Below are 13,207 nucleotides of genomic sequence, written 5' to 3'. Positions count from 1 at the left end.
ACCGGAAGTGGAAGTTCTCAGATGAAGCCTGGAATCTGAGTCTGGATTAAATCCACTCCCCACTCCCACTCCCTCGGAAAATTCAGATCTCAATATAGACAAGGGTTTGTGCATGGGGAGGGGGAGTTGTTTTCCTGGCTTGCCCTCTCTGACACTGACAGGGTGGGAAAAAATTAGGAATATGCACAGTCCTGACTTCAGAAGTGGGCAAAAGGGATTAGATGCTGCTAATTATGGTGTAGTACAGCCTTTCATTTGAACAGGCTGAACGCAGAAGGGCTCTGACCCTTGCTTTTCTGCTAAGTATGTAAATGCTCTCCTCAAAGCACAAAATTAATGAAAACTCTATGAAAGGAGCTACCTGCAGACAAATGCAAGGGCAGATGAATGCTACAAAAGTTCTCTTTCCAGGAATGCTGGGGCAAACATGCTTGAGAGAAGAGGGACGCGAGAGAAGTATTCAAGGCAGCTTACACCTGACCCTACAGGTAAACCAGCCACATGGAAAAAGACCATCTTCACCAGCAACTCTTCAGAGACATCTGCAGACATTAACATGTTCTTATGGCAGGGGATTTTTCCTTATTTCAATTTCTCTGTGGGAAGCACTTTCTGTGGCTTCTCACCCACAACCCAAACTGCTGGAATTTAACCTTGTTTTCCCTCAACTTTTATTTAGCTAAGAAATTGACAAATCATCAGAACAGAATGGGCTTTAGGAAACTAAAATAATCAGAGATTCTCAGGACAGCTGAGAGCCTTCCCTTCTCTTCCTCTGCCACTGCAACACACGGGTCTTTCAGGCAGATTGAGCTTCCTCTGCTCAATCCATCTGGTCTCAGGGACCAGCTCTAAAGGCTGCTCCAAAACATAGGCTCAGTAAGGAAATACCTTCTGAGCTACATTTTGTCAGGGCCAGCTGAATAAATTTGTTCTCACACCAGTGCTACCCCGTCTGCTTAAACCCTTTTCCTCCTTTATTACATGTTACCCTGCCCTTTCCATGGTGCCAAGCAGCCATTCCTTCTCCCCTGCCTGCTGTTCCTGCTGCCTCTCTCAGGATGGGCCCCCTGTTCCCTCCTGGGCTGCCACTGGCCCTGCTGCACACTGTGCTCCTCCTGCAGTGTGGCAAACAGCTTTTGCTTCTCCTGAGCCTCGTAGGATGGCAGTAATACACTGCCACAATTAACATCCTTAAACACCGTTTAATTAATCCACTGAAGCCCTAAGAAATTTTAATTAACGGCAGCTTTATTAGTATTTACTTCACCTTCAACACGTAAGCTCTGGCAGTATTTCCAAGGGGAGGAAGGACACTGGCAGAGCAGTTGACAGGACACCCTTTTCCTGACTTTTCCCTGCTCTGTGGCTCCCAGACTCCAGCCAGCTCTGTGCACTGACAAGGACAGTTCCTTCAGCACCCTCCAAGATGAGGGTCAGGTTAACGTCGTTCCGCTGCTCTGCGCAATTCCTGTCATGTACAAGGTTAAATAAATTCACCAAAATCAAGCCTTAAAGGAAGTGTTATTGCAGGGTTTGATGCACAGCACAGATTGGAGGGAGTCTGACAGGAAAGCTGAGAGTTCTGCTCCATTTGGAGATCTCCATATCGCAGCCAAGGTCGCCGTGTCTCAGCTGCCAGCCTTGAACGATGTTTGTGAAAAAGCAGATGCTCTTCAGGCTTCACGTGCACTGCTGAACACAAACCCACCAGTCTCTGAATTCCAGCAACCGAGCAGACTAACATACCTCACCCCTCAGCCCTACAACATGGCGAGATGCTGCTGTTCAGATTACCAGGATAAAGGAGGATTACTGGATTTCTGAGGGATCTAACCTGCTGTGGCAGGTGTCCAGGCAGACAAGCTCTGCAGCCTCTTGCAGCAGATCTGTGCTCATTTGCACAACACTTTTCTCTGGTGCCTCTTAGAACAAAACACATGTTCCCTCCGAGCTAAGTATCATGGACAATTGTTAAGGGAAAAATAGGAGGGGAAAGAAAAATACTCTCAACATATTAAAAATCAAGCTTATGGATTTGATTTCTGTTGCTAAACCTGCAGTTAACCCCAGGAGCACAGGAGCGATCCCTTAGGCCCAGACACATGAACTGAGCTCTAAGGACACTTGTCAGGAATCCACAAGTTAGAATGCTGTGATGTTCCCTCAATCTTTAGAATGACTGATGTGACACAAAACTTCAGGGTAAAGAGTCAAATGTTGATGTTCCAGGAAATGGGGACAGCAGCAATCTGAAACACAGATCAAGTGTCTTTAAACTTATTATTTTGCTAAATACTTGAGGTATGTAATACTAGCCAAAACACAGTTGGGGGGGGAACAAAAATGAATTCTTAATGAGCAACTGAACTAATCATTCAAAACACTATCCTGGTATTACCAAATGACCAGGACTCCTGCTATCATAATTGCTACAGACACTGAGGTCAAATACCACTGCCCTACTTAAATAATTTATCTACAGAACAAATTAAAACTAGCACATATCTGGTTTAATGACACCAATTATGCATTACACTGACAAATACTGAGTTAAGATCTGAGCATTGAGACTTCTTATATAACACTGTCTTAAATTTCTAAAAAGCAAGAAGAGAACTGTGCTTAAAACACATCTGCTAAAGCCCTACTAAACCCCAAATCTCACACCCCACCTTGCAAAACCCCAGCTAACTTTTTCAGGGCTTTGTAAGTAGTACACGAGGGCAGAACTCTTTCCCATTTCCTGCCTCAGAGCTTACTAACACACTGGAGCTGACATCAAATCTGACATTTGACTGTGAGGCTTCCTCCTGACCAACTTACTCAGATCCCAAAGTTTACAAACTGCATGCAGCATCCTCAAAGCGAGTCAGTGGTGAATAAAAGGTCAGGGAGATACCTTGCTGGCTGTCCCCCAGATTAAAGATTAATCTGCAATACCTAAATGCTAAAAAAGTGGTTTTTATAGCCAAATTTGTGTTCAGCAGGCACAGTCCTACACAGGCTTTCTCTAGTCATGCTACGTGAGCACCTTCTAGTAACTACACAATGTGACTTCATGCAAGGCAAGAGCCAGGAGTGACCTTTAAGACAGCTCTTCTCCAAACTCCGCACCTGTTACAAAACCCACTCCTGCCCCAAAGTGCCCAAGACAGCTCTTGGCTCTCTACCCAAATCCTGTCTTCCGTGAAATTGTTTCACAAGATGAGGGAAAAAAAATGCGTTGTCGTTTTTCCTTCTCCATTCTTTCCACACTTGAGCAGTCAGTGCTTACAGGAAGTAGCACTACTGTGGTTTGAATGGCCACACACATAAGAACTCCTTTTACCATTATCCTCCCCACCAAATACTCTTGTAAGCAAACAAGCTTTAATGTCCATTGCAAACCAGAGAATGGAGGGTTCTATTTTACTTGTTGCTGTTGTTCTTCCCTTCAAAACCCGGCAAAAACGAAATGGTGAAAGTCTGAGCATCACCTGCAGAGGACCTGTTAGATTAATACCAGCTGTAGGAAAAGTGAGAGGAGTTCAGGATCCCCCCACCACCACCTGAGCCCCCGGGCACGGGCTCTGCAGGGAGTCAGGGGGCATTTAGGAACAAGACACCGAGACGCGTCCGAGCAGCGCTGGATTTCCCCCAGCGCAGGGACTCAGAGCTCACCCTTTCCCACGAACGGGCGCGCTGGGGTGACCCCGAGTCTCCTGTGCTGGGGGCGAGGGAGCCCAAATCCTCTGGGATACAAGCACTGCCCAGCCTGGGGCTCCGGGGAAACCCAGAGCAGCGCTTCCCGAGCGGACCATGCTGGCACAGCCCCCGCTCAGGCCCGGCTGCCCCATCCCCTCACAGACCCCGGCAGTACCCAACAACTCGGCCTCCCGTACGCCCTCACAGCGCCCCTGTTCCCCCATGGCGCCCGCACCCGCTCCAGCCCTCACGACCCCCGGGAGTCGGGAGGCCTCCAGCCCCTCACGACCCCCTGCGCCTCTCCCCGTGCTCGGTACGCCGCTGGTCCCTCACAACCCCCGGGGTGTCTCCCTGTCCTCGACACTCTTCCACTATCCCACGACCCCCGCAGGTCGCTCCCGACAGCCCGGAGCCGCCGGGCGCCGCCCCGGTGCCTGCCCGCGCCTGCGCCGCCCCACCGCGCCTGCGCCGCGCCCCCGGCTCTATAAAGGCGGCAGTGCGGGAGCGCAGCGCAGCGTCGCCTTCCCGTCGCCGGTGTCGCTTTGCCGTCACCTCCGGTGTCCCGTCCGATAGCGAGGATGGAGGCGGTGGTGCGGCGCTGCCCGTTCCTGGCCCGTGTGTCCCAGGCGTTCCTGCAGAAGGCTGGGCCCTCGCTGCTGCTGTACGCCCAGCACTGCCCGCGCATGATGGAGGCGGCCCCGCCGGCCGCCCGCGCCCTCGCCACGTCCGCCGCCCGCGGGCAGCAGGCGGAGGAGGAGACCCCCGCGGGCCGCCGCGGTGAGTACGGCCGGGGAGCGAAACCAGGGTCCCTGAGGGGGGAAAAAGATAACGCGGACATTGCATGTCACGGGGGGAAACTTCTGGAATAGGCAGCGCTGAGGCAGGGGTTGCCTAATCTTGAAATGTCCGCGGTAAGGAAATTTGTGACCGTGGTATGAATCAAGGACCGGCCTGCTGGGGCGTCCCGCGGCCAGCCCCGGGCGGGGATGCGGGGTCCTGGGTCTCGGGGCGGTGTTTCTCACGGTACAGTGGCCCCTCATGCCACCCGGGAATGCTCCTTGGGGAATTCTTGCCCAGGCACTCAGGGGAAGGAGCTGAGGAAGCTGCATGGCTGAAAAATCTCTGAAGTCCTGGAAAGAAGGTCACAGAATCACAGTTAGGTTAGGAAAGACCTCTGAGGTCGAGTCTAGCCTATGAATGAACACTGCCGTGTCAACTAAACCATGGCACTTACTGCCATATCAGTATTTCCTTAAATATTCCCATTGAGAGTGAAAAAGAGGTAATTCTGCCCCTCAAAGGGTACAGTGCTAGATCTAGCATCTTAACTCAGATGTCCCTTGGGTGATACTAGGATTTTGTGCCTGTATAAATAAAATGTGACTGTTCAGTTAAATAGTTCTGAATGGATTAATGGACCCTTCCAAATTAATTGCAAAAGTAATGGATCAAAAAACCGAAGTCATTGTATTCAAATGATGAAGCTGAAGTGTTTTCCCTTCTCTGCCCCCATCTCAGAGGCCACGAATGTCAAAGAAGTGGCCCAGCAGAATGCAGATGGAAACCAGCTTCCTGCTGGCCACCCACCTGCCAGTGCTAGCCAGACTACAGCTACCAAATGCCCATTCCTGGCAGCTCAGATGAACCACAAGAAGAGCAATGTTTTCTGTAAAGCCAGCCTGGAACTGCAGGAGGATGTGCAGGAGGTGCAGGCTGACAGGAAAGGTACGTTCTCTGTGCACTGAAGCAGTGATTCCTCCTGAGAGCTTCTGGTGCCTGACTTGGACGTGGAGCGTGCCAGGTCTGACAGGCACCGCTGAAATGATGCAGCTGGGATTATGGGAGACTGCAGGGAAAAGCTGCTGGAGAGTGTAGGTGTTAATGACATACCTGTGAAGTTTTGCAGGGCTTCCCTGGGTGATTCTGATGCGGGAATACTGTGAGCTGTGTTTGATGTGCTGGCTGGCTCTAGGTGTGTGAGTCAAGCTGTTACACTCGCACCCAAGCAGATGCTTTGATCTGAAGAGAGCTTTGCCAGGGTGCTGGTTTAGACAAAGGCTTTATATCCAAAGATGGAGCAAAGTGTCAAGACACCAGGCAAATGCCAGCACAAATCCGAGCTTGAAAGCAGGCAGTGGTTTTGGGGTGGTTTTTTGGTGTTTATGGAACTAAAGGGTGTCAGCTGGCTTGCAGTGGTAGTGTGGAAGTGCTGTCCTTCAAAGGAAGGAACTTCTCAGCAGTATCAGTAAAGCCTTACTGCCTGTCTCAAAAGGCTTGTTTTACATTCCTGCTCGCCTTCCGTGGCATAGTTTTTAAAAAAATAAAACCTGCGCTAACAGAACAAAAAGGAAGCAGCTGACCAGAACTCTGCCTTCAGTTAGGTGTGTACCAGTGCTTTCAAATGAGTGCTGTAGCTGTATAGTGTGATTCTCTGAGTCATGATGAACCAAATATGTTATAAGGAAATTGCCTGGTGTACTGTGACTGATTACCAAGGCTAATCCTTCTGTCTTGTCAAAGGCAAATTTGTAAGCAAATAAAATAGTTCATGCTAGCAGGATCAACATGGGGTTTTGGGCACGTACTTCCTAAAGATTGAAATGTTGGTTTTACTTAAAATGTTTGCTTTGCTGAATTCAGCTTACTTCACTCTGTTTCAAACCAAACTCACTGGAATTTATTACAATATCTCTAGGTACAGAATTTGCCAAAATACCAAGTACTTCCACAGTGAGAAAGATTGAGACTGAGGGAGCAGAGCAGAGCGGCTTGCTCGAGAAGTTTAAGGATATTATGCTGAAGCAAAAACCGGAAAGCGTCTCTCATCTGCTTCAGGATAACTTGCCAAAATGTAAGAATGTCTGGCAAAACCCCCAGAGGCCTGGTCTGTTGTGATTATTTCCTGTGTGCTGAAGTCTCTGTCTCCTTTCAGCTGTGTCCACCTTCCAGTATGATCAGTTCTTTGAGAAGAAGATAGATGAGAAGAAGAAGGATCACACCTACCGGGTGTTCAAGACCGTGAACCGGAAGGCGCAGATCTTCCCCATGGCAGACGACTACACCGATTCCCTGATCACCAAGAAGGAGGTGTCTGTCTGGTGCAGCAATGATTACCTGGGCATGAGCCGCCACCCTCGTGTCTGTGGAGCAGTTATGTGAGTGGTGCTGTGTTCTTAAGAGGCGTTTTCAAGCTGTGTTTTGTGGCAAGGCTTCTGAAAAACTGATTTCTGTACTGTGGGACATAGGTTGCTTCTGATGTGATTCTTGGTGTGCAGTTAAGGTTACACTCGTTTATTGAGTGGTCACTTAGTGTTCAGATCCAGGGCTGCACTGTGTGTGTTGGTCACTGATTGTGCTCCTTGGATTGTCTTTAAAAGCCCCAAATGTTACCAGATAAACTGGGTGATATATTGCAGCTGTACTTAGTCACTGATCTCTGACCTTACTGGACTCCTGAGTGTGCAGGTTGCTCCAAGACCCAACAGCTCCTTTTTGTTGCCAATTTTTTTAGAACAGTCCTGATTATGTACCAGAATGTTTTCAGCAATGATCCTTTACTCTTCTGTGTGTCCCACAGCAATGCTAATGCCTCTCTTGGGCCTTCTTTAGGGAAACACTGAAACAACACGGTGCTGGAGCAGGAGGCACCAGAAACATATCAGGAACAAGTAAATTTCATGTGGACTTGGAAAAAGAACTAGCTGATCTTCATGGAAAAGATGCAGCACTGTTGTTCTCATCTTGCTTTGTAGCCAATGACTCCACTCTCTTCACTCTAGCTAAAATGCTGCCAGGTAAGATCTCAAACTGCACCTGTGTTGCCACAAAAACACAGTCTTGCCCCAAGCTGTTGGGAGTATGTTTTGCAAATAGCTGTCCAAAGTGAGGATTCACCCTAATCCATGGGCAGAGTGTGGTTTGCTGGTTTTACTACCATATTCAAGGTATGTTCAAGACAAATGACCTAAACATCAACCTACTGAGATTGAGATCTGGGAGCTGGGAACTGCCGGAGGAATTAGACAAGCTGAATCTTCTATTCTTGTGTTTAATCTCTACCTGAAAATGAGACAGCAGGAATTTAGTGTCTTCCCACTGGAAGGGGTGAACTTTCTCACTTCAGAAGTTAGGAGAGTTAGATAACTATTTTCTCAAGCTCTCATTTTTGTTCGTTTGAATGCCTAAAATAAACCTCAAATATTACTCTTGTTTCATATCTGTAACTTTCTCTTTTGATCAAGAGCATTACTTTCAAGAACAAGCTACCCTTGTTTCCTGAACTCTTCCCATAATGCAATGCTAGGAATCTGTTAATGCTTTCTATACTTAAAATGTAACCTGTAACCTGTTTCCTCAGGTTGTGAGATCTACTCTGATTCTGGAAACCATGCCTCCATGATCCAGGGGATCTGTAACAGCAGGGTGCCAAAACATATATTTCGCCATAATGATGTCAACCATCTGCGAGAGCTATTGAAAAAGTCTGATCCATCCACCCCTAAAATTGTTGCATTTGAAACTGTTCACTCAATGGATGGTACGTTGACATCAAAGCCTCCTCTCTGCTTCTAGGGCAATTAGTCCTCAAGTATCTGTGTTTTAGGTCTCAAAGCATACAGTGCTATAGGGGTTGTCTTGGGGTACTTCTGGGGTTTATCCGGTTGTACAGAAAATCCTAAACTGCCAGTGTCTGCTTTGGCTCCTAGGTGCTGTTTGTCCTCTGGAGGAGCTGTGTGATGTGGCCCACGAGCACGGGGCCATCACCTTTGTGGATGAAGTGCACGCTGTGGGGCTGTACGGAGCCCGAGGAGGTGGGATAGGAGACCGGGATGGAGTCATGCACAAGATGGACATCATCTCTGGAACGCTGGGTATGCACAGCCTGGCGCTCCTGCAGGAGCTGAGGCAGCAAAGCTGCCGAGCAGCCAAATTAAGTGGGTTAGCTCAAAATCAGTCCAGTCAAGTGAACTTGTTAAGAGCTGCTGGGGCCTAGGATTTTTCAGAAAGCCCGAGGGATTTAAGTGTGCCTCACAGTTTGAAAAGCTTCTGTTAAGCTACTTACACTGCTTTAGAAATAGTTATGGTAGCTTTGTATGGAGTTTTCTTTTAAGCAAGCTAGCAAAAAGTCCTCCACAGTGGCATGTTACACAACTCAAGAAGAAATTCAGGTGAGAATGCTAGTAGAGCAGTTCTCTATATTTAGTAGTACTTAGTTCCTTTATGTGAAATGGAGTGCTCCTAATCTAGAAACCTGAGATGGGGAGTTATGTAAAGAGATTTGGCAAGTACTGAAGCAACTGCTATTATCTGAGTAGAATGCAGGCTCAGGAGTAAGTTTACTCTTGTAATTTGGAATGTTGTTTAAACACCTTTCAAAACATAAATAAAATTTACTAGAAAAGTTTATGCCCTTTGGAACTTAAAGTCCTGGGTTACAGCCAAATAGGAATAGAAGTGTTTACCAGACACCCTAGTTCTGTCTGTGGCTGTGTTCTGCACTCCAAACATTTGGAAAGGAGGGCTGGTATCAACTGCACAATCACAGTAACAGCCTTCTGTGCTCCTTAGGATCACGGGCTATTTCTAGCATCTCTGAAACAGATTATTTTAAATCTGCTGAGAGACTTAGTGTTGATCACTTGGGGTCACTGTTCAAGTCCCTGCTTGATGATTTGGCTTGGGAGGTCTTCCCCAAAATCAAAACTTGTCTATTTGATAGAGGCATGAACACTCCTTGCTGTGCAGCAGCTAGATCCACGTTATCAAGATTGGCTTAAATACAAAGCTGTACCATGTGCTGAGTAAATACAAGATTACCAAGGGGGGGGCTGGAACATGCCATGACTACATTACATGTGTGGTCAGAATAACCCATTCCTCCAAGTGAAATACTTACATCATTCCAGTAGGTGCAAAGAATAAGTCCAGTCAGTTACCTTTTCACTTTTTTTTCCCCTTCAGGCAAAGCATTTGGCTGCGTGGGAGGCTACATCTCCAGCACCAGCTCTCTGATAGACACGGTTCGCTCGTACGCCGCGGGGTTCATCTTCACCACGTCGCTGCCGCCCATGCTGCTGGCGGGGGCCCTGGAGTCCGTGCGCACGCTCAAGAGCGCCGAGGGCCAGGGCCTGAGGCGCCAGCACCAGCGCAACGTCAAGCTCATGAGGCAGATGCTGATGGACGCGGGGCTGCCCGTGGTGCACTGCCCCAGCCACATCATTCCCATCAGGGTGAGCGCTTGGGGTACTGTCAGCACGGTGGTGCCCATTTTACTGTCCATGAGCACACTGTACCCGCAGTGTCGGTTACTGCCTTCACAAAGTTCAAACTCACCCTGTTGGTCAGTGGAGATGTACCAGGAGTCTACACCATGCTGAAGCCAAATAAAAAAGAGCATGAAAGACTGTGGGTTTCATACACTAACAATATACAGAAAATAAGGGAACTGCTAACCAGCTAGTAAAAATATTTGGGTTGTAAACAGCAGCCTGCCTAGGCTGCAGTGATGCTCTTATGCCCAGAGTGCTCTGCAACACAGACTTTTAGCCTTTTTTTCTGACCTACGCATTACTTACCAGCCCTATTGGATTCTTACACCTTGCTAAGTTGGGCTGACAGTTTGACCAACTCTCATTCTTTTGGTTGATCTTGTAACCTAAAATTTTGAACTTCAGGTTGCAGATGCTGCTAAAAATACAGAGATCTGTGACAAGCTGATGAGCCAGCACAGCATCTATGTCCAAGCCATCAACTACCCAACGGTTCCCCGTGGAGAGGAGCTGCTCCGAATTGCCCCTACACCTCACCACACCCCCCAGATGATGAGTTATTTTATCGGTGAGTGGACTCCTGCATCAGTGCAGTGCAGGTCCTGCCTGTCTGCGCAGTCTTTATACTAAAGATGAGACTGGGAAGCACTTAAGTTTTAGATGTCATGAGCTGGACAGTGTCTTTCCACTGCTGCAGCACATCCTGCACACTTCCCTGCTTGGAGTGTGAGGTGTGAAGGCCAGTGCACTGTAACTTGGATCAGAGATTGCAAGGCCAGCACACACCTATACCCAGCCAGAGCTCTGCTCATGCATTGTCCAAACATATCTTCACGTGTTACATGGATTCCAAACTCTGCTGTCCTCAGCTGAGCTGTTAACTTGTCTTAAACATGGATCTGGTCAGAGAAAGTAGATCCTTCTTGATCCTGTGAGGAGAGGTGATACGAGGATAGCTGAGACTTAGTTGCAGTTGTTTCAAGAGGTAGATTGTGTCAGAGTGAAATCCTATTACCCCTGCTCACTTGTTAGGAGAATAAATATGCTGACACTTCTGCTGCTTCTCTAAAGCAATCCAGTCTTAAGCTTTGATCTTGATAAACTTTTCTTAACAGAAAAACTGCTGGCTACGTGGAAGGATGTTGGTCTGGAGCTGAAACCACACTCCTCAGCTGAATGCAACTTCTGTAGACGACCCCTGCATTTTGAAGTGATGAGCGAACGAGAACGAGCCTACTTCAGTGGCATGAGCAAACTAGTATCTGTCAGTGCATGAAAGTAACAGTGTTAGTTGTTGTCCAGCTCTAGTATGGAGCCAGTAGCATTTTTTAATTGCTCAAGTATTTTAATTGTAGTTGAAGCACTACACTCTGAAAATAAATTTCAAGAGCCGTGATGCCCTGTTGTGTTTGTGTGCTTCTCTGTGTCACTTCCATAACTGGAACTGATTTGGGATGGCATTTGATGGAATAAACAGTGCTCTACAGCTTAGTGCCCCTCAGTTGAACTACTGCCTTTCCAGTGACTGCCCAAAGACATCAGTAGTGCTTCCTGCATGGGTTTATTTATTATGAAAAGAGAAAATAGCTTCTCTGGGGCATCTTCCTGCAAGCCTTTGAAAACATGCACATGTAACTCTACATGCACTTGAGCAGTGCTGTAAATAAGCAGCAGCTCCCATGTTTTGGGAGGCAGGCATTTAGAATGGGTTCTGCTAGGTGCTGTCTCCCTCTGCTACCCTGTTCTTCCTTTGTAGTTTGTGCACAAGCCTTCCCCTTCTGGCATTGCCTACACTGAGGGAAAAGGTGCTAATGCCATTAATTAAGTGGTATTTTCTGACTACCTCACAGAACATCAAGGTGCTGGTGTGGCAGGGGCTGGAAAAGGAAGGTGTGTTGTGTTTACCATTGCACGTGGGCTCTGGCTGCCTGTGCCTCTGCAAGTCTCCGTGAGCTGCTGTAAAACTGGCAGCAAACAATATAATATGTCAAGTCTCTGAAAGCAGTCATTGTGGGAGAGCATCTACTGCCTTTGCAACCCTTCTGAAACCTTAGCAATTGGGTGTAACAGGCCTATCTCATTTAATGCTTTGGTAAATAGCAAAGGCCTGCTTTGAACAGGGGGCAGTAAATTCTCTGGGTTTGAACACGTGTACTCAGAGGTCAGCATTGGCATGAAGTCAAGCAGAGCGCTGAACTGCTCCTTGCAGGTGCGGGCACGTGCAGGGACTGCTGCAGTGGTTTTCACTGGCTCTGAACAGCCACTCTCTCCCAGGGACTCTTGTTTTGTGGCTGTAAGGAGCCAGCCTGGCACTTCCCCCTGCTGGCACACTCACATGCCTGCCGTGAGGCTCCCTCCCACTGGGGATCTGTTATAGTATCACAAATAGCCATGTGGGGTGGAGATAGAATCCCAAACTAAAGCAAAATCATCAGCTGGAAGTCACCAGTTGTTTAAGCATGTACTGAAGCACCCTGCCATTCTCAGAAGAGTTTTTATAAAACATTTGACTTTCCAAGCAGTCAAGCTACTTCGAAAAAGCTCTTTGCCAGCCAGCCAAGGGGCTGCTGCTGCCTCTGCCACATGCAGGAGTTCTGTAGAAGGGAGGATGTGACCCGCCTGGCCTTGCCATGAACCATTTTTGGCAAAAGACTCAATGCATATATATCTGTTATAGAGCTCTTCCTGTTATCTTTTAGGTTATATTACTGCATTAACTGGAGACATAAAATAACATAAAATAACATAAAATAAAATAACAAGCCACAGCTCCTCCATCAACCTCTCCCAAGGACTTTGTCCCCAGCACCATGACATGCCAACAATGTCATTGCAAACTCCGGCAACAATCAGGAAACAGCTGTAAGCAATCAGTATGTGTGGGAGATAACACAACATGTTGACTCACATATGGCCACATTCTGACAGTACCAGGTCACTTGCATTTCTAGTTTTTTTCACTGAAAGCCTCCAGAATTGGCCCAGTCCATTTTACAAAACAGTTCATAAGCCCAGTTTTTCTTCCTAGTTTTTGTAACGGCAACTCAACACTTTGTTCTACCAAGGAGAAGAAACAAGACATAGAAAGGTACCAGCTATCAAAAATCTCCAAAGTTCCTCCAAATTAATCACAGGAGAGAACCAAACCCCAGGATTCAAAGCTGGCAACCTTTGGAAAGAAAGGAACACGAATAACCTCAGCACGTGGCAGCCAGTACCTCCACACCTTCAACATCAGCTGTGACAAATTA

At 47.6% G+C, this 13,207-nt stretch overlaps 1 protein-coding gene across 1 annotated transcript; it reads left to right on the top strand.

Annotated features, from left to right (window-relative positions):
- Window positions 1–4,156: 4,156 nt before the first annotated feature.
- On the top strand, window positions 4,157–11,352 carry ALAS1 (5'-aminolevulinate synthase 1). Its single transcript, XM_038149518.1, has 10 exons — window positions 4,157–4,464; window positions 5,206–5,412; window positions 6,383–6,538; window positions 6,620–6,842; window positions 7,297–7,481; window positions 8,045–8,224; window positions 8,394–8,558; window positions 9,649–9,917; window positions 10,362–10,524; window positions 11,072–11,352. The coding sequence occupies exons 1-10, from the start codon at window positions 4,266–4,268 to the stop codon at window positions 11,230–11,232; spliced, it is 1,908 nt and encodes a 635-aa protein (XP_038005446.1). The 5' UTR covers window positions 4,157–4,265; the 3' UTR covers window positions 11,233–11,352.
- The last annotated feature ends 1,855 nt before the right edge of the window (window positions 11,353–13,207 follow it).

Source organism: Motacilla alba, chromosome 12 (genome assembly GCF_015832195.1).
Source record: "Motacilla alba alba isolate MOTALB_02 chromosome 12, Motacilla_alba_V1.0_pri, whole genome shotgun sequence".
NCBI classification, from domain to species: Eukaryota; Metazoa; Chordata; class Aves; order Passeriformes; family Motacillidae; genus Motacilla; species Motacilla alba.
The sequence above is the reverse complement of the archived record's forward strand: the minus strand, read 5'-3'. Positions and strand labels throughout refer to the sequence as shown.